This window comes from Chionomys nivalis, chromosome 25 (assembly GCF_950005125.1).
Source record: "Chionomys nivalis chromosome 25, mChiNiv1.1, whole genome shotgun sequence".
NCBI lineage: Eukaryota > Metazoa > Chordata > Mammalia > Rodentia > Cricetidae > Chionomys > Chionomys nivalis.
This window is the reverse complement of record NC_080110.1, coordinates 16,049,511-16,071,134: the sequence shown is the minus strand read 5'-3', so window position 1 is coordinate 16,071,134 and position 21,624 is coordinate 16,049,511. Positions and strand designations below refer to the sequence as shown.

Here is a 21,624-nt window from a genome sequence, read left to right as displayed (position 1 = left end):
GCACACTGTGCCGGGAATCTTCCCAAGTTAGGCCAGGTTGCGCATCCAAGAAAGTCTCACCTGTGAGGCGTGGGTCAGGAGAACTCCGAAGAACGTGGAAATCCGACCCCTTGCTAATGGGCATTCTTCTGAACTGGGCTAGGCCACCCGCTGCAGCAGGGATGCCCGAAGTGTCTATGACTCTGGCGAAAGTAACCTGGAGAAAATGACACCCGCTGGGAAGGCCTGTGATGGGAAAGGCCTCCTCAGGACCGGTGAGCAGAGACCTCCCTAGTCCACAGTTTGTAGGGGAGCTTCACCAAATTTGTAAGCTTCGGTGATCTATTGCAAATGGCTGCTTGTATGTGCCAAGGCAAGGAACACTTTTTCCCCAGTCGCCCCGGGTTCCTCAGAAGCTGAAGTCGGGCACAAGGCCAAGCAGAATGGTTTGCAGCTCTAAAGCGTTGTTTTCACACGCCCTAGCATCTCCTTCAGCTGGACCAAAGGTTCTGGGCCTGGAACCTTGAGTCCAACAGCAATCCTGGGAGCCACTAACTTCCCCACCCCTTTACCAAGGCGCTGCCCCAACTCTTGAAAACTGCAAGTAGTAACTGTTTTGTTAAAACACTCTGAAGGCCTTCACACACACACACACACACACACACACACACCGCCACGCACACTCACAATACTTTGTGTGATGAGCCTTCGTCTGACCTCCAATAAGAACGGGCTTTTCGGAGGCACATGTCTTTATGAATTTTCTGAAGAAATAATTTTGTTCTCAGTAATTAAGGCGTAGATTAAGCGAAGAGGTTGGGACACTGACTGGTATTGGCAAAATTCGGTCTTTTCCAGGACTCCTACAATCTCCCATTCCCATGCGATGCCACCCACATCCACAAGCCCCTGCATCCCACAGCAAACTTGGAGACCAGGGCCTTGGCTAGCGCTCCTGTCGCCACGACGCCAGCCTTTTAGGTTAGAGGCAACGTCGGCCCCTCTACCACCAGCAACCCAGTTAACAGCTGCCGCTGTATCCGGCTTCTTGGGCTCAGATTAATGTAGATCTTCCACGTAAACGATTTACGGATGAAATAAAAGCTCTTTAGAGCAATACTTCCTTTCAAGTTCTTAAGATGCCTCTAAATCTTCTGGGAGTGAGTGGCTGGCGTGGGGGCGGGGAAGACAGCGGGTGTTGGGGGGTGGAGGGTGGGATGGCCCGGCAGGGCGCTGGGAGTGGAGGGTTAACCACTGTGCGTTCTCACCAGGCTCCTCTGCAATGCCAGTCCACTGTTGAGGCGATTACGTTTTCTGGGTGTCGGGCCTTGTCTCTCCTGGCATTTGTCTGACATGGAGCTGTCTGTCTGAACTAGGCCGGGGCGCGCCCTGCCCTGGGTGGGTGAATAGGGAAGATGGGGGTGGGGTGGGGGGGGAGAAGGGGGGCCCTGGGGTGGAGTTAGTCCCTGCCTATTTTCATATTCATTAGGGTTGGGAGGTTGCCGGAGGAGCCCAGCTGAGTTTCAAGATATAAAAGCAACTTCGGGTGTCCCTTCTGCAGCCGGGACGCATTAAGAGGCTGGGAGCTGGGCAGCTCCTGGCGTCGCGGGGCTCGCTTCCCTTTCCCTCCTCTCTGACCCTCCCTCCTCCCGCCCACTGCTCCCTCCTCCCTCAGAGCCCTCCAGCCTCCGCGCCCCGAGAAGCCGCGGACAGCCTTCCTGGATTATGGAGTTTCTGAGTGAGAAGTTTGCCCTGAAAAGTCCGCCAAGTAAAAACAGTGACTTTTACATGGGCACAGGAGGCGCGTTGGAGCACGTTATGGAGACCCTGGACAATGAGTCCTTTTACGGCAAAGCAACGGCAGGCAAATGCGTGCAGGCCTTCGGGCCGCTGCCGAGAGCTGAGCATCACGTGCGTCTGGACAGGACCTCGCCCTGTCAGGACAGCAGCGGTAAGTCACCAGGGCCGGGCTCCAGCCCCAACCCCATCCTTTATCCTTAGTTCCGGGTGGCCAGGCCGGGGGCCCTAGCCTTAGCACCAGCCTCAGTTGCCCTTCCCCAATGTGCGGTGCGCTGCGGGTCGTAGTGAAGAAATGGGGGAGCATGGATCCAGACTGTGGGGGGAACCAAAGGAGGCAGCCTGGAGCCCCGCACTTTCTCACGCTTTGGTACTCGGCACCACACCAGGGTCCAGTGCTAAATCTTGAGCGATACCCCCTCCACCCCGCTCTCCAAGAGAATCTAAAACTGGACGGGGCCAGGACCCCAGTATAGGTAAAAAAGACAGTATGTGAGTCAAGATAGCGCGCCTACTTGGGATCCCCGCCCCGCCGGAATGCCAGGGCGCAAGGACGCAAAATCCATCACTGGACTGGGCGTCACAGTGGTCTGGAAATCAAAAATCTTTGAACTCTTTTAGGTGGGGAGAAAATAAAAACAAAACTGGTTTTATTGTCTAAGACGTGATGATATTTCCATTGTAAAGATGGTGTATATATTTCTGTTGCTCTTTATTAGCTTGTGTGCATTCCTGATTTGTGCGGATTTTATTTACTTATTCTTTGCGTTTGCAACCTACAAACACAAATTCTTAAACATCAAGTCACATTGGCTTTGAGCAAAGCCTTCCCGCCAACGTCATTCGTATTCGGATTCTGCGTTGTCTACTTTTATCTTACCCACATAAAAATGCCACCTAAAGAGCCTTTCGGAATGCTTCTGGACAGAATCTTCAACTTTGAATGCCAGAGTCTCTCTCCAAGTCAAAATGTTATCAAAACAAACCATCTATCTCTTTCTATCTTGTAGCTCAGTACAGACCTATCATTTCACATCCCAACCGCTAAAGCGGGTTTACGATTCCAAGAGGACTTTTCCTTATCAAAGTGTATACTCCACCCCTGAGCTGTAAGGAGCGGGCTGCGTTCAAATAACAAACGAATTAAGTGTGAAATATTTACAACAAGCCTCCGCCTTCTATTTTAATGGAAGTTCAAATATCTGGCAAGGCATTTATTCTTTCGGCAGCTCAATCGTACGATACTTCATACGCAGATTTTAAACGAATCTCATAGCCCACTAATTTTATTCAGTGCGGAGGGCGACTTTTGACTTGTTCGGTTGTAACAAAAAGAAATACATACGATAGAGAACACTATTACTGAAATGGATTCAGTCGTTTATCTGGAAAGACTGGAGCAGCAAATTTTTACGTACAAGAACGTTTTGGCTTCCTGGCTGCTTTTCGGCGGACGCTTCTGTGTTTTCGGCGTTTTTTAGATGCGTGCACGAAGCCATTTAAACTGACAGGATTTTTCCAAATGGTTTTATAGTGGCCTGCGCTGACTGTTAGATAAATTCAGCAGTGTTTTTAAATAGTCGGGGAAAGGGGAGAGTGCAACGGTGACTGATTTGGAGTGCTTCATTAACTTTTAAGCGATTGTCTCACTGTTTGGAAAAATTTTAACGGTGAAATAATGAACAAAATGAACAGGGATGGTTACCGGCTACATCTGAGAAAAAAAGCCAGTCTTTCTCCAGTCCTGCCCCCAGCGTCTTGCGGGTTCCCCTCCCCCAACTCTAATTGCCGCAGTTCCCGGTTTAACTCTTGTCTCCTAAGACAAAACCTTATTGTTCATCAGTCATAACCCTCTTCATATTTAATTTTACATCGCATCTTTCTTTGCTTAAGATCAATGTGCAATTTAGAGTATATAGACAGTAAAATTCAATACATTTGTAGAACTCATGAAAAGGTTCTTCAAACCGTTGTGGGGCATACCACCCCTCCCACCCAACCCCCACCCCCTTCTAAAGAAGCAAATGAAAAAAGTACAATCAGTGGTTGGGAATTAGTGTTCTGGTTGGATTGCCTTTGTTTTTCTTACAAGACAACAGCAACAACACAAACCCCAAATCGCTCCTGCTTCCTATGTTCCTGGTATTTGTGAATTTTAGCGTTACAATTAGTTTCTTGTTCTATTGCAAGCCTGAACTCTCCGATCTCAAGAACATCATTGAAATTAAAATAACTCTTGACAGAATGCAAAACGCCGTTTTAAATTTTACTTTATTTTTATAATTTTCATTTCTGAGCGTTCCTAGAGAAAACAAAAAAAGACATTCTGACCTAAGCAGACACGAGTTAAACGGAAGGGAAGTATGAAATATTTAAGGGATGCAAGACGTTTTTAATGTAAAGATGGGTTGGTTCACGAAATTTAAATTCAGACATGAGCTCAAATGTGTGAATTGTAATAGAAATCATATTCAATGGAAATCTCTGCTCAGCATCATTTTGTGGGGGGTGGGAGATAGATCTAATGACGTGAAGTGTCACTTTTTTGAAAATCAGTAGTCTAATTTTGTCTTATGCACAAAATAAAAGTATATGCTATATGTTTTATACACATTTCAAAAGCCATGGTGGTTTAGAATTTTTTAAAGTCTGGGGAGCAAATTTTCACTTGACTATTTTAATCTGATTATAAATAATATGCATAAACAGTACATTTGCCATATAAAACAGTTTTATGGACTTTGACAAATCATTATTCAGTGTCCATATTTATAACTGTTTTTAAGCCTGATCAACAGTGAATTAATAATTATGCGTTGCACACCGTGTGATGATAGAATACTGGTAAATTACTAGCAAACCTATTTCCTGGTGCTTGAAATTAGTTCGCGTTAGTTACTTCATCAAAGTATCTTTCACTCTCCTGAGAATTCCTGTTCTCCCTTCCGAGTACAGTAAACTATGGGATCACCAAAGTGGAAGGACAGCCCCTTCACACCGAGCTGAATAGAGCAATGGACAGCTGCAACAACCTCAGGATGTCTCCCGTGAAAGGGATGCCAGAGAAGGGCGAACTGGATGAACTTGGGGACAAATGTGACAGCAACGTATCCAGCAGCAAAAAGCGGAGACACAGAACTACCTTCACCAGTTTGCAGCTGGAGGAACTAGAAAAGGTCTTCCAAAAAACCCATTACCCGGATGTATATGTCAGAGAACAGCTTGCACTGAGAACAGAGCTCACTGAGGCCAGGGTCCAGGTAGGTCCCAGATGGTGGCCTTTCAGGGAGGGCTAATATAACAATAAGAAATCTTATTTGGACCAAAATGATGTGTGAGCAAACTGGCCCATTAAAATTTCATGTTGCTTTTGACCCTCACTAAGCTGAGGGACCAGGGCTATTCCAGAAACTTAAAAATGAGGTCATTGAAAAGAATAGAATATGCTACTATGTCTCTGATTAAAAAAAGATAAACTTAAAAGACAAAACCCAAATTTCATAGTTACCTTTCGCTAATAAGTAAATATATCTAATTTATATCTTTGATTTATGTTCAACTATTATGATTTTGTTTTTTAATTATGTATGAATTATTGGCAGATTATTCAAATACTAGCCCATAAATCTAAATCTTTATTTAGGTTGGAATTATTATGATGGAAAAAATGAAATAATAATACTAACTCTAAATAATTATGTATAATAATAAAATTTAAGAAATGTAAAATGACTCATTTAGAATTTTTTTGCCCCAACCATTATAAATACATACCATTATATTTGTTTTTTAAGGTCTAGGTAAGTGTACATTTTTTCAGAGTAATTACTAACAATGTACTTTAAATATTTTTATGTACTTGATTATATATTTCTTAATTACTTAGTCAAATCATTAAACCAGAAGTTGCGATAAATGTAAGTTCTTGTAAAAAAAGAATTAAAAGAAAAGTTTATACTGGATAAAATGTTACCTGCCTTCTCAGCAGTATTTTATTGTGGCTAAAGCTGATATTTTCAAATTATACTTTATTAGTTGTTAAGTAATAAGTACAAATTTGAAAGGCATCAATAATCCAAAAGGCGTTTCTTCTTTATATATACTTTTACCACGTTATTGAATTCCTTCTCTCTTAAATTATTGAAATAGAAAGATGAACAAATTTTGATTTTTTTCCTTTGTTAATGAAGTTAGTTTTGCTTGTATGGTCCATTTGTCATTTCTGACCACATGGGGTGAGTCTGGGATAACAGACAGAAGGTTATGCTTAACATTCTTGAAGCAAAGGGTGATTCTATCTTAGTTCAGAAAAAAAAAACATAGAAAGTTTGCACTAATGAAGAACGTTGGAACTGTCTAGTATTAACAGCAGTCTTGCATGTGATTTTGTCCCGTGACTGTTATTTAAATTAGTTATACTTGTTACCATAGAAAAATATGTTTACATGCAGACTGATTAGCTGTTGCCTGTATGTTTCCCCTTCAGGACAGATCCATATCTGTTGGAGGACATTCAGAGCGAGCCAACCTGACCCATATTAGTGCAGGTTACGCATTTAACAGGAGTGTGGAAATCGATGCCCATTTTAAAGACTGTCACAGAGCAGGGGAGGAGACAGAAAGCACTTATGATTTTCAGTGTAGTCTTTGTGCTTCACAGAAAAATACGTGTTCTCCTCATATTTTCCCATAGCCTTGTAATGATGGGCACTATTTGATACTAGCAATGCAACTTGGGAATGATACTTACCAGGTAGCTATTGAAAGATTGTGATTTCAGAACACTCTTCAAACCATAATCTGCCATATATGTGTAGGCCTTGAGCCGAATATTAATAGACAGCAAAGGCTGTGATGGTATAAAATATGTGAAATTAGAATTTGGTATTTGAAAAGTATATGCAAATTCCAAGTAAAGTTTAGTGAAAAAATTTGTAATTTATATTTATTTATACATGATTTCAATTTCTTTCTAAACCATTTAGAGTCTGCATGTAGTTATATAAAGAAGACTGAGTGGTTCCTGAACGCTGCCTAGATGGTGTTTACTCAAAAATATCAAAGTTTTTCATTTAAAATAAAATTTTCTGTTTCTCCTTTTAGAATACTGCAATATTAGAATTTTAAAAATTCAAGAGCAAGACATGAGAAGTAAGGATTCCTCTCAGGGATACCGTTGTGTGGATGAGGATTTCTAAGACATAATTTGAGAAACCATGAAAGGCATTTAATGACCTGGGAGAAGCAGATGAACTCACAGGGATTCGTGACACATGGTTCTGTCTGCCTCACTGATTTTACGATCTATAAGCGTTTTTAATCGGGTCTAAGAAGCACAGTTATGTGTTTTCAAACCACAGTTTAGCGTCAGCTGATTGCACTTCACCGATCAGCCCTACAATACTCCACAGAATATGCCACCTTATTTTCCTATTTCTAAGTAATCAAGGTATCACTGTTGCCAATCATTTTAGACAAAATAGCAGTCCTTGACTTTTGTAAGATCATTTAAGTACAACTTCATCTCAGAAGTGTCTCCTGTTTATGACACATTTTCAAGAAAATTTGTCCATAGACAAAAATCATAATTGGGTTATGAATTGGCTGGAGGAAAAAAAAGGATGAGATATTGTCTCTCAAGTTCACTAAATCCACTTGGAGGATGATGCCCTTTAACAGCAAGAATGACCATATGCACAAATTCCTTTTTTATTTTCCACAAATAAAAACAGGCACAGATACATAAGATAACTTGTCTAGAACCCCACTTTTTCTATTAAGTTACGTTACCTCCTGGACATGCCACGCCTCCTATCAGAATACAAGACAATGTGAAACACGTGACTCCTGTTCTGATGAAAAAAAAATCCTTTGCTGTCGTTTTGTACTGACTTGGTTTTCCTTTCTGGCATGAAAATTTTAATGTCAAATTTACTTTACCAAATGTTCTTCAGCTAAAATTATACTCTTTTTAAAAAATACCACTAGGTTTGGTTTCAAAATCGAAGGGCCAAGTGGAGAAAAAGAGAACGTTATGGCCAAATCCAGCAAGCTAAAAGCCATTTTGCTGCCACCTACGACATATCAGTTTTGCCGAGGACTGACAGCTACCCGCAGGTATGGCCGATGAGACGGAGGCTCATCAAGGAGAGTGGGCGTGATTTCACTCAGAGGTTTACTAGATCTAGCACAGTAGTGAAGAGTGGAACTTTGACCTCCACAAAACTCCTTCCATGCTTAACACATTTTTATTTACTACATGATTTATTGATTTTTTTTATTTCTTTCAGAGTCATTCACTGAAAAATATTCCATGATCTGTGCCCTTTGGGATTTTTTTGGGGGGGAAGGGGGTTTTTATAAATTGGAAAAAAGAGAAATAGTATTTAATGATATATCTTAATTTTATTGAACATTTTAATTATCCAGGCTATTTTTGTCCATTACATTTAAAAAAGTGTGTTGCCTGTCACAAAATCTCCCTGGCCATAATTTTGTGCAAAATACAAAATGCTGCTGTCAAATGGGACCTTTTACTTCTCAAATTTTTTAAAAAACTTATTTTTTTTTTACCAACCTATTTTTTCAGATTTGATGGCATTCATTGTTTCAAGAGCTCATTCAATACTTTACAATCTGGAGACATGTTTATAAAAGCCATCATCCATAAGATGTTTTTTATAATGGAAACTCTCTAACCACATTTCAAAAAACATTTGTATTTCTTTTTCTTACTTTTTAATCAATAATGTTTCTTCTTTTTCACACTTTGCATATACATGCCTGTCTTTTCTCATCTTCAAATCTATCATATTATATATTTTAAATATGGAATAATGATGTTCTGTGCTGCTTTGTTGATGCTTGAGAGGGGTAATGGGGATTGTCTGGAGCAAGCTATGTGATGTTTTATACCTTGTTACTTATTGATACATGCTTTGTGAGACACTGCTAGGGAAACAATATGAAATGTATGCTGGATAAACATTTTGATACTCCAGGAACAAGTTTATCTCAGCTTGGAATGTGAGAACAACCATTCCGTTCAACTGTAAATTCTCACCCCCCCCATGTGAGTTCAGTCCTCTAGTGACAATATTCTTTTGTCTTTAAAAATTCCTTTGAAAAGGATTTGGGAAACTTCACATTTGCATATAATTCTTTAAATTTATTGTGTCCCTTTGCACATTAAAAAGGAGTGTCAGAGAACACCAAGTATAGCTCTCTCATTTTAGGAAAAGAAAGCCTAGCTATGCCAAGTAGTTGGCCCATGAACACATGGATGGTTTCCTACAGGGCAGGCAATGAGCAACTGCTATGGATCAGGCTATCCCCAGCAGGATTCAAGAGGCCAGTATTATGGAAATGTTTTTAATTTTTGCCACATTCCTCCGCTAGTATATCTTATGTCCTTTCAAACTTATCTGAAATCAGTTACCTTACTCCTACCTGGTTTAAACCATGGCTATCATTTGCTTTCTTCTGGCCAGAGAGCTTGGGAAATTTCATTAACCTCATATTTTTCACGTGACAGTTGATTTATTAACAAAATATTATGAAGACATTTCTACTCTGGATTGTAAGCTCTGCCATACCTTACAGTTTTTCTCACTTCCTGACCCTTATGTACTGTTCAGGCCATGTCCTAAATGGGTTAAATTAGGACTTATTTAGTCAAAGTAACAGCCATCTATAGTGGATATTAATCTTCTTCATTTCTCTCATAGGAAATATGAGGCAGTGAAATAGGAAGTATTCATTTACTTTCACTTGTGATAAAACCCAAATTTAACCAGAGTCATGTTCGGCTCATTTGCACAAGATCTTTCTGAAAACATATTATTTAAATAATTTATTAGAATGCTATATTCATATTACATTATTCCTACCTTGCCCTCCAATTCCTCCCAAGTCCCTCATTCACTCTCAAATTATTATTTAGTTTTTATTGTTGCATTTATATATACATACATACACACATGCACACACACACGCACACAGGCATGCATGCACCCACGCATGCACAAAGCCTGCTGAGACCATTTTGCTTGTGTGTATTGTGGTTTAAGGCTCATCTTAACTCATTCAGCACACTCTTTCCTGGCGAACACATTTACAGCTACATAATCCAAAAAGAACCATGAGTTCCATTGGTAGAATATGCGATTTTCTTTAGGGAGGCAGGGAATGTACCCCAGGCCAGCAAAATAATAAATAATTGGGACACTACACAACTTATATCATTTTGAAGCTACTAACTTTGAGATTTTGGAAGGCCAAGGTACCAGCTGTCGAACTGTTTTCAAGTAGAACTTAAACAATTGTATTCTACATAGTTCTTGACTGAAATCCCTCATTTTGAATACTGCTGGTTGTCCTCATTCCTTTGCCTTCGAGGCCTAGTTATATTTCCTATTTTGCGTTCCTGGCTGTTGGTTACTGTGTTTTTGGTTCATCTTTCTTATTTGCTGTTTCGTAAAACATTTGGAATTGGGCCTGGCACCAATTAAAATCTTGGGGCGAATCTAACAAACTGACTAACCATCCCTTCTTCTAGCATTATTTTGTCATTGACTTATTGTATCTCACATCTTTGAACATCAGTTAATAAATACGGTAGCCTCATAGCTAAGGCAGGAGTAATGTATGCCCAGGTGTATACTGACTAGTTTTATTTTTGAATTTCCACAAATTATGGGAATTTTATTCTTATTCTCCTTGAAACGTCCATGTCATTTAAATAAATTGGCCATACTATAGTATGGGAATACAGAAGAATTGTGCTAAATTTGTTTTGACAGAAAAATTAATAAATGCTTATATAATGAGGACTGTGACAACCTCTCATACTATCCTATCTTACTGGTAAACCATTTATTTTTTTCTGTATGGTTAGAAATTCTGGAATGAAGCATATGTCACAATAAAACTGGCAAAAGCCAGGGTAGAATTCTCCTTCAACATAAAGAATGGAATAGACTTATTCTAGTTTCTTTGAAAAAAAATTACTTGAAAATTATGTCTCCCAAGCTTTAGCCTAAAGGAAATGTTTTCTCTCATACAGCTTGAAAATAGAAACACATAACAGGAGAAATAGGCACTGAAATAGAATCCAACAACTTAGCGTACTAAAGCATTGAATTTGGTACTGTTACTAATTACAGGGCAGGGGGAATGTACAAACTGCAAAAAAAGCTGAAAACTGGAGAACGTTGGAGGCAGGGCAGAAATAAAGAATTAACAATTTGGCAGGGAAGCAAAACCATACACAGAAATACAGGAAAAACAAAAACGACTTAAAATGTAGTCTTTTAAAGTAGGCAAAAATCACTGTATTTAACAGAAAGATGTCTACATAGGACATAAATAGTAACTAACACTTGTATCATGCTTTAAAAAACTTTTATTTCAGTTGGTCTTTTTTAATTTTTAGTAGCAATATCACTCTAGAAATATCATCAGAAATGAACAACCCAGGTTTACTTTAACCAGGCATTTCGAATCTTTCTTGTCATAGTCTCGTGTGAGGCCATGTCATCTGAGGCTAGGCACCAAGAACTATGTTTGCAATCTTGTCTTCTAAATTCATCTCATAACAAAGTAGTCAATTTTGTCATCTATGTGACTTTCTTCTTGCAAAGCAAAGTATGCTTTCATCTTCAAGTTAGTAGAAGAATATTGCAAAATATTTTTTAAAGTGTTGAATCCATTTAGATTGTGATAAGTTCTTTTTAAAAAAAAATCTGCTTATCTTTTGTTGCAAATGAACAAGATGAGCTGGATAATGTCGAGAGTCACATACATTAGGGTAACATTTTTTTTTTTTATGTGTTGAAGACAGTTTAAACTAAGCATAGCGGCTCAGACCTATAATCCCAGCACCGAGTAGCATATGGAAGCCAAATGAACACGAGTTCAAGGTCATCTTTAGCTGTGAGTTTGAGGTCAACCTGGACTTCAAGAAACCCTGTTCCAACCAATCAACCAATCGATCAACCAACTACTACACATACATTAAAACCAGGCATAGTGCACATACCTCTAATTCAGGAGGCAGAGATCATAGGATCTCTGTGAGCTCAAAGCTGGAGAACTGGCTTGGTAAGAGCCTGAGATTGATTCCCAAGCATCCAAGATTGAGGATACACCGGTGCCAGTGATGTGGACACCTGTCCTCACATGTACATGCCTTCACACAGGGACCCACAAACATAGGTAAAAAAGAAAACATATATATATATATACATATATATACACACATACACATATGTAGATATATATACATATGCAAAGACACACAATATACAGACAGGCAGACAGACAGACAGACAGACAGACAGACAGACAGACAGACAGACAGACAGACAGACAGATAGATAGATAGATAGATAGATAGATAGATAGATATAAATATAAATATATAGTACCTTGGTTTTGCCTACAATATCAGTTGCCATTTGGGAATATTATGATCAGGTTAAATTATTTGGTGCTCCAGGACATGATTGTACTAAGAACAGTCTCACTGCTTGTGTGGATTCTTTTTCTCTAAAAGAATTCCATCCCCACCCAAGAAATATTTTCTCCTTGACCCTCTTGAGTCCTCTCTCTATTAGAACCTTCTTAGAGACAGTGAAGTATGTGGTATGGAAGGTCTTCTTGTTTCCTGTAATTTAGCCTTTTAAAAATACAGTTCAGTTTTTAATAACCTCTGTATTGCTGTGACAGTAAACAAATTATTAGTCAGTAGACGTTAATGCAAGTACTGATTTACTGTTTCTGCAGTCTCTATGAGAAGCGGCACCTCTGGGTTTAAGCAATTAATCTCTCCTTGCTTCTTCTGTTTAATAGACTAGAAAGATTTCCAGACCCCCTTTCATCATAATGACCCCTCCCCCATATTCTTTACATTTTATCAAAAAATCCATGTTAGTTGCTGGTTTAGGCATGGAGGGTATGTAAATTATTAGGTCAAAATTCTCTGATCTATAGGTAAATCACAAGCTAGGTATTGTTTAAATTAAGTGACACACACATTTCTGCACAGCAACTAGACCCAATTAACTAGAGACTTAAATGATTTTAGCCTTAGAGCAAGAAAGAACCTATCATCATTAGATCCTCATTTATTTATAATTAACATAATAATAATAATTTTGAAGAAGGAGGTATTTTCTGTTGAGGTTTAAATAATTTCTGCCAACCTTTAATCTTACAAGGGTTGCTATTTCCATGTTGCTGGGCTTCATTTGGATCACAGAAACATTTACTTTATAAAGTATCTATTATGTAGCTAGGTGCTTTTGGGTAATTCCTTGGTTTCCTTTGGAGTCCTTATTTGTAAACTTCGAAGTTTTTGGGGACTAGTGCAGGCGGTGTTGGCACCATGAGTGGTGATGGTATTTCCTTTATCTTGAGGCTTCAATCGATTTCGAATAATAACAACAATAAAAGCCCTTGCTTACTTGCTTTCATTGGCGCTGAATCCTGGGAGGTGAGGAGATCTTAGGGTTAACCTAATGGTTTGCATTCAAACCCTGACTTGCCGCTTAATCACTTTCAGATTTTTGGCAAATGGATTAACTTCTAGGAACATTTCTCCTCACTTAGAGTAAGAGGATAAAAGTTCACAAGACATATGTGAGCGTTGAACAAAATGGTTTATGCAAAGTCCTTAGGACAGTCCCTTGCACACAATGAACTCTCACTAATTGGTGGTGAATCTTATAGCCACTAGTTATCAATATTTGTTTTCTAAGTATCTCCCTATTCTCTTAAAACTGTAGTATTTAACTTCATTCAAACAGAGTAAAATTACTCCTTAAGGACTTAAAAAAATCATGTTTATTTCACTATCATTAATTATAAAGTTGTGTTTGGTTTATTGGATAATGATTGTTTTTAGTCTGTGAAATACCTATGGAATAGTCAGTTATGGAAGGATACAGCAACCAAATATAGAGGAACCATATTATATTACGACAGCAAATCATATTGGTAGTACAGAACTTTCACTAACTGTAATATTTAGAGTCAGAAAAATGCAGGGTATTCTATGTTATCCAAATAAGTATAGTTTTATAATGAGTGAAGCTACTGTTTCAGTTTAATGTATAAGATTTCAAAATTATACATGAAGACGATTTCATATACATTTATATATGCCAAAAACAAGTTATACGTTTCATTAGATATTTTATCAATATTGTCTGCCTCAAAGTATTAGTATTTAAAAATTTTTCATAAAGTTGAAAGATATATTTAATTCAAATACTTATTATTTTAATTATGTTAAAATATTAAAAATTTGAATTTATAAAAATAATACTCAAAGAAATAATTCACACTATTTAAATTATGAAAATTTACATTTATTTTTTTCAAGTGTCAAACCATATTTTAATGTGATTTTTATGGCTTTTCTTTATTGCTTAGAATAAGTTATTACATTAGATTTAAATAATTTTTCACCACTTGTGTATCTTAAGAAAAAAATACAATTAAGTAGTTTACAAGAATACATGAGGAAAATATGGAAAGAAATATCATTCAAATGAACAGAGAATAGTCCTATAGAAAATAAAGCTTGGCCAGCCTACTAGAACAGATATGTGGGTTAAAGCCTGCAGTTTACTCTCTCTCCTATGAGAACATAGCTTCACTTATGATTTATAACTTTCCCTATGTCATACTTAATTTAATTAGTGTATATCACTTTGACATGGTGTCTCATCATGCTGCCCTGGTGGGTCAAATGCTATTTTTAATTCCTCGTGTCTTTATAGATTTTTAAAAATGAAAATCATAGCTATTAAAAATAATTGTATAAAAATTCAAGTTAATTAAAAAATTGCAAACATAAAATTCTAATTTGTCTTTAGTACAGTGTGTGAATGTGTGTAGAGGAGGTGGTGGGTGGAAAAAGCACAACAGCAAAGCAATTAAAGAAAAGAAGCAATGAGTTTGGGAGGAATCAAGGGATGGGACATAGAAAGTGTTGGAGGATGAAAAAGGAAAGAAGAAAGTGGTGTATTTTCTTTTAATCTCAAAAATATATAAAAATATTAAAAAAAATAAAAAGCAATTGAAAAATAAGTATAACCGCCAAGTGGCTCATTCCTTTAATACCAGCACTCATGATGCAGAGGAAGCTGGATCTCTGAATTGGAGGGCAACTTGGGTCTACATAGTAAGCCACAGGACAGTCCATGCTCCATCGTGGGATCCTGTCTTAAAAAAACAAAGCAAAGGAAAACAAAATGAAACATATTAACCATCAGCAAAATAAATAAATAAATAAATAAATAAATAAATAAATAAATAAATAAATAAATAAATAAAACTAACAAACTTGCTCAAGCGGGAATGAATACATTCTATGATAATATATGACTCCAAAGTGGAGTAGACAAGAATGAAAACATGGGCTGGGCCGTGGTGGCGCATGCCTTTAATCCCAGCACTCGGGAGGCAGAGGCAGGCGGATCTCTGTGAGTTCGAGACCAGCCTGGTCTACAAGAGCTAGTTCCAGGACAGGCTCCAAAGCTACAGAGAAACCCTGTCTCGAAAAACCAAAAAAAAAAAAGAATGAAAACATGGAAAAATCAAGGCATGTGCATACTTGTTTCATATTATAGACTTTTCCATTGCATAAAGTCAACTTTATGAACAAATGGTCATTTTAGCTTTTCACCATAATTGTGAATTTCATAAAATAATTGTTATAAGATTGACTAGGCACAGTTGGATCAGAGTAACTCGTGTACACACCGAAATCGATGAAGAAACAGTATAAGAAATGTCTGGAACATGTACTATATGCACATAATTGCCTCATAAAAATAAAATAGTAAAAGTAAATTCTATTATTTACTCCTTCATAACTGAAATAATTTTGAATTTGAAAGATTTCCCACAAATAATCATTTTCAGTTATTACAAATTCTATAAAAGATAAGAATGTACTCAAAAATCAAAGACAAATAATCAACTGTTACATATTTGAGTCAGAGAATTTGTTAGAGTAATATTTTAAAGACATTTATATGATGCTACTGTGAAGGTTTCTAGGCATTCAGTTTCTTAGGAAACAGTGCTTTTACGTTTTCGGTGGCATGACAGTTGTCCAGCTTTTCCTCATGCTGTCAGTATCATCCTGCTGCATACAATAGTGATTTCAAGTTGGAGATAACACACCTACTTCCAAATCCCTGGTTTCATTTCCAAGGTGAAATTTTATTTAAAAAACAAAAAAAGAGAAACTATTTTAGTAGAGGATTTTCTGGTGAATATGTAATTTAACTTCCATTCATTGCATTGTATACCCAATCCATATATTTTTAGGAATTAAAAATGGAAATTGACTCAAAAATCCTTGTATTTGATATACCATTTTCAGTATTTTAAAACTAAAATTAGAGCTACCAAGTAGGAACTGAAGTTGTGTCCTCATTTTTATCTGAGTTGGTCTTTTCATTGCTCCGTGATTCCATGATCTGATACCACATACATAATGATTAAGTACCTTTTAAATGTGTCTGGGATGGGAAATAAGTTTTGATGACAAAAAATTACAGTTGGTAAAAATAGGTAGCAAGATAGAAGAATCTGAATATGATCTTTGTTATGATTCTACTTTTATGACCATTTAGACTTCCAACCATAAACACGCATTAGCTGTGTTAATACAAGTAATTCCTAAATTTTTATCATACTTTCAGTATTTGGTTTGTTTAAATTTCACTTTCTTGGCAACATTTGAATCATACAGTACATTTTATGAAGGATTTGTCTTTATAGGCCAAGAGAAGTAAAATAATAATGAGCAGTAATCATTCAATTTGCTATCATAGAGTAGAGCCTTTGAATTACAAAGTTGGAGATATGCACAAATAAATAAGCACTAATAACTTTCAAAAATAGTAGCATTATTTTAGTATCTTTAAATTTCTTTGGGTCAGATTTGACCTTATTGGTTATTCAGTCTAGCTAAAAGTCTCAGGTCTCTGTTTTTTGTTTGTTTGTTTTTGTTATTTTAGACTTACCTTCTACAAAGGACAGATTGTAAAACACCCATGTATTTGTGCTAAAATAAAAGTCTTTGTAGTTTATGACAGACATGGCAATTAACTAACGTTTATTAGTTGTCAATCACTAGATCCTAACCATCCTTGTCAGATATGGAAATACCCAGAGGAAATATTTTAGAGAAAAAAAATCACGTTTTCTTATGGTATATTACCTTATAATTTACATCTGATGTTTTGCTATGGAAACATAATAGATTATATTTTTAAAATAAAGGCTCTTTGGGGATGGGAGTAAGAAGGAATAGAGAGACAGCATGAAGAAATACTATTAGAAAATGTTCCTGAGTGTTCTCTGCGCAGGAGATGAAGTTGCAAATTCTTCAGAATATTTGCATATCCAAACTAAACTATTGCTGTGAGTAATTGGCTGTGTCATTTTGTCTGCTCAGAAAATATACCTACATGTTAGAAATTTTCTCTATCACAAATAATGCATTCATGTGTTGATTAGATTCAGATAAGTGTATGCTAGTAAAATCATTTGCCCTAGTTTTTAACAAGAATAGATTATAGACTTTTTTTAGATTTACAAGTTGATTACTGTTACTTCTTTTTCAGAATAAATATTTTCTTTATTAAACTTTATGGATTGTTTAGTTGCCTTTACCCCCTTCTTCTCACTGTGTAATTGGTTGGAAACATTTCTATGCATGTGGAATATAATAAATTTTAGTGACATTATGAATTAAGAAACACTTTAATAAGGAGAGGCAAGTAAATTTTCCCATTACTATTCATTTTTAAATAAGCAAACAAGTTCACCTTTCTTTCTGAAAGCTTTTTTTCAGTCATGTGACTGTGGGTTGTGCAATGTTTTACAATATCCGACTGAATGTTGCGAATAGCTAGTTTGACAGAGTAATGACATTAACAGTCCTTTTTTTGGTTTGTAATACATAGCCCAGCAATCATTCTGGCTGATGTGAAATTGGATAGAGGAGTAAGCAGACAGTAAAACAACACAGCACATGGTGATTTAAGGGTTAATCTATATGCAAATAATTATATACATCTATACATAGTTTCACCAGTCAACTCTATGAATTTATATTTATACATAAAGTGACATACATGTTTAAAATAAAAATTTAAATTTATTTCATAAGGAGTCCATGTTAGAACAACACAGGAATAAGTATTTTGCTGTTCAGTAAGTGTTTTGGTGTGGTACCCTACAAAAGTGTTAAAATGTGTACATTTTCTTTCATGTTTTGGAAACAAATGCACCACCCTGTTTTGAGTCACAGAGTAACTGCTCTATCAGTTTGAGCTAGATTTATGAATACCTTTCTCTATTATTGATAAAAATATAGGTTGTCATAGAGTGCTATTCAACTTGGGTTTTGTAAGACTATATGAGAGGCTATATGTAGAAGCCTGGAATATGAAAATTACAAGACTTCCATATGTGTCAAAATCATTGTTGATTCTTTATCATGACCAAAAAAAAAAAAAATAGAAGAAAGCCAGATATGGTGACAATACACATTGGTGCCATGTTTGGTTTAAATGTATTATACTCAGGCTGTTGGAAGCAACACGCCTGGAGTCATGTGTATTCCTGTAATCCCAAAACTCAGGTGGCTGACTCAGGAGGACCGGGAATTTGAGCCTTGCCTGGATTACTTGGCAAGTTCTAGGCATATCTACACTACAGAGCCAGTCTCTGTTTCATAAAGCAAAGCAAAAGAGCACAGCACCCTTCAAGGGCACCTACTTTTGGTTTATTCATTTCTCGAGACTGCATCTCCCTGCCTGACTCTACCACATAAATGTCTCTAGTCCTCCTTTGCCCCTCTTCCACCCATGATGACTTTCCACGTGTATCCCAGTAATTTCTTTGGTCTGGTTTTGTTTTTGTTTTTGTTGCTGCTGCTTATTGTGAATGAGATACTTTTTACTTAAAAATTTTCATTTAAAAAAGTCTTTGCAATGTCCCTTTTATATGCTACTAACTTTGACAACTTTGTGCTTGATGGTTTTCTTTAATTATTTTCTCTAGAGATTTAATCATAAGAATGTTGAATTTGCTGATCACAAATTGTACCTCTCTTTGGTCATCTGTTACGTGTGTAGTACCTTAATTATTTTTACAGGACATCCTAACATTTGCAATTTTTTTTTTACCTATACTTCTATTATTTGGTCATGGTTGATGTTTTAGAATTATAAGTGTGTTTTACATTACACATGTCAGTTTTGAATTCTCCAAGTAATATATAAAATGTAGGACACATGCTTCAAGTACATATATTTCAGAATCTCAGAGCAATTTATTGAAGGGTCGATATAGGACACAAGGAGCAATGAAACAGAAAAGGACTTTCTGAACGAATACAATGAAAAATAACATTTCAAACAAAACTGTGTGAAAGTCAGCTATAGTTTCCAAAAAAAAACGTTGTGCTAAGAGTCCAGCTTCAGAACCAGGAAAAACACAGTTGTAACACTGTGTTTAGAAAGATTAATATTATCTTTAAATTTAAGATCATGCTTTAATCTCCTTCCCTAAACGCATGAAAAGAAGCCATGATTCATGACTAAATATCTCATGTATATTTTACATCATGACTATAACAAAAAAATTCACGAAAGCTTTGTTTCCTGGGGGTATTTTCTGTGCTTCTGTATGAAGCTTTGTTGACTTATTATAATAAATAAACTGTAAGACATTTTCAATAATGTTTTTTTTCCAGTCATTGTTTTATATACTTGAATGAAATTACAGAGCTCCTATAATTGGGTCAAATAGTGAATAGTTAAGCCAAGTTTGTAAACGTAAGAGTACCAAAGTGAGAATGTGTGAATGTAATATTTGTTGTTTCATGTATTCCAGATTCAGAACAATTTGTGGGCAGGAAATGCAAGTGGTGGTTCTGTGGTTACTTCATGCATGTTACCACGTGACGCGTCCTCCTGCATGACACCTTATTCTCACTCGCCTCGGACAGATTCCAGTTACACGGGGTTTTCAAACCACCAGAACCAGTTTGGTCACATGCCCCTCAACAATTTTTTCACTGACTCTCTTCTCACTGGGGCTACCAACGGACATGCATTGGAAACAAAGCCAGACTTTGAAAGGAGGTCTTCCAGTATCGCCGTTCTGAGAATGAAGGCGAAGGAGCACACCGCCAATATTTCATGGGCCATGTAACATACAGTACTCTTTTATTTTATCTTCTAATAGCAGAGTAAAACATTCTTATTTCTCATATTTAAAGGATACCACAATAAGCTGCTGTGTGTGGATGGGCTAAAGGTCAAGATATACAGTGAGACCAGCTCACATGAATAGTTGTTATTATTTAACATGAAAATCTAGGAGTGGACCCGTGAAAGGACTAAATAGGTTTACCATGCACTAGCCTCCACAAACTCTGTTTTAGTAGTAAGATTTTTTTTCCTATTGTACAAGTCAATGAAATATGGTCATGCAACTTCTTAAAGGAATAAATGTATTAAACAAATCCTTCTGTCATAGATTGATTTATGCTAGTAGTGAATAACAAGAAATTCCTTGTAAAATGATACCTGATAAACGAGGAAAAACCCTGGGGAAAAAGGCAATATTGAACCAGGGGGCTTTGAGAGCTAACGCCATTTCCCCTTCTATGGCTCCAAGACATAATGATCATATACTCTATTGCTCAGAATTTATCTTCAAGACTCAAGATTTTTTTTTTTTAACCTTTCAATGGTTTAGTGACTTTCTACTCGGCAGGGTGGGGGAAATCTTTCTGAATGGATCGGTATTTGCATGAACTATCTGAGCACAGTTTCTTGCAAGCATATGGCTAAAGGTGACAACTGAAATATTCTGGTGTGATTTAAAGTCTAGCCAACTGCACAGGTTTTATAAATGAAACTTTTAGGTAAAGAGGCCAGCATGAAGATGGTGACTTAGTGATTAAAACAAAGATATGGTAGCAAATGTGATGTTGTTTTTGTGCTAAAATGATGTTGATTGAATCGCATACACAGACATCTAGCAAATTCGGGGTAACTTTTCAACCAAAGGAACATGAGCTTGGAACTAAAGTTTGCTTTGTGGGTATGTACATGCTCAGATGCACGCCTGTCTGGGTCTTGACGCTCTGTGGGTTAGGCACTTCTGCTACTGTGTTTTGCGTAGACAATTAAGATGTCAGGAGGCTCTCCAACATTTCTAGTTTCTTTCTTTTTTTTTTATTTAAAGAGAAGGAAGAAGAAGAAAAAATACATTGCATCTGGAAAATTGCTCACTTCTTTGATTTACTTCTCCTCCCTTTCCTCTGTCACATTCCAAGCTTTTTCATATGAGTGAAATGTCAGCCCCTTTGAAAGATTCTTAAGTTCATAAAGGCAAAGTCAATTAATTGAAGCGAAGATGGCTTGCATGGTTCAGATCAGAGCATCCTCTACTCTTTGTAGTCTGTTAGGATCTTTATGTGGTTCCTATGGACTTTAACAATCTTCTGCAAAGCCTTAATTTGGGTAGAGAATAGGAAGACATGATTTTTTTTTTAAATTAAATTTGATGAAAAGTTACTTTTATCCCAGAAGTGACTTTTGTTAGTGGGAAAATATTTGCAGTAATTAGGCAGCTTTTGTAATAAAAGTTTAAATCAGGCAGATGATGGAGATGAGTGATGTCCTAAACAAACATTCCTTGACTTCCTCGTGGCTCCATTCTTTATGGCTTTTGTGCTTTCCCTTTTTAGTATTGCTCCCAAGAATAACTTGTTCAACTTTGGCCTTGAGAATTAGGCTCCAATGC

General features: G+C 36.9%; 1 protein-coding gene across 1 annotated transcript; it reads left to right on the top strand.

Moving 5' to 3' along the window:
- Positions 1-1,689: 1,689 nt before the first annotated feature.
- On the top strand, positions 1,690-20,051 carry Alx1 (ALX homeobox 1). Its single transcript, XM_057758164.1, has 4 exons — positions 1,690-1,930; positions 4,732-5,036; positions 7,765-7,893; positions 19,702-20,051. The coding sequence occupies exons 1-4, from the start codon at positions 1,705-1,707 to the stop codon at positions 20,020-20,022; spliced, it is 981 nt and encodes a 326-aa protein (XP_057614147.1). The 5' UTR covers positions 1,690-1,704; the 3' UTR covers positions 20,023-20,051.
- Positions 20,052-21,624: the final 1,573 nt, after the last annotated feature.

Bases quoted from the DNA above. Each gene is read 5' to 3' on its own strand.
- Alx1 (XM_057758164.1), top strand. From the start codon at position 1,705: ATGGAGTTTCTGAGTGAGAAGTTTGCCCTGAAAAGTCCGCCAAGTAAA. The intron at 5,037-7,764 runs GTAGGTCCCAGA...AAATACCACTAG, and splicing joins TCACTGAGGCCAGGGTCCAG to GTTTGGTTTCAAAATCGAAG. The intron at 7,894-19,701 runs GTATGGCCGATG...CATGTATTCCAG, and splicing joins GGACTGACAGCTACCCGCAG to ATTCAGAACAATTTGTGGGC.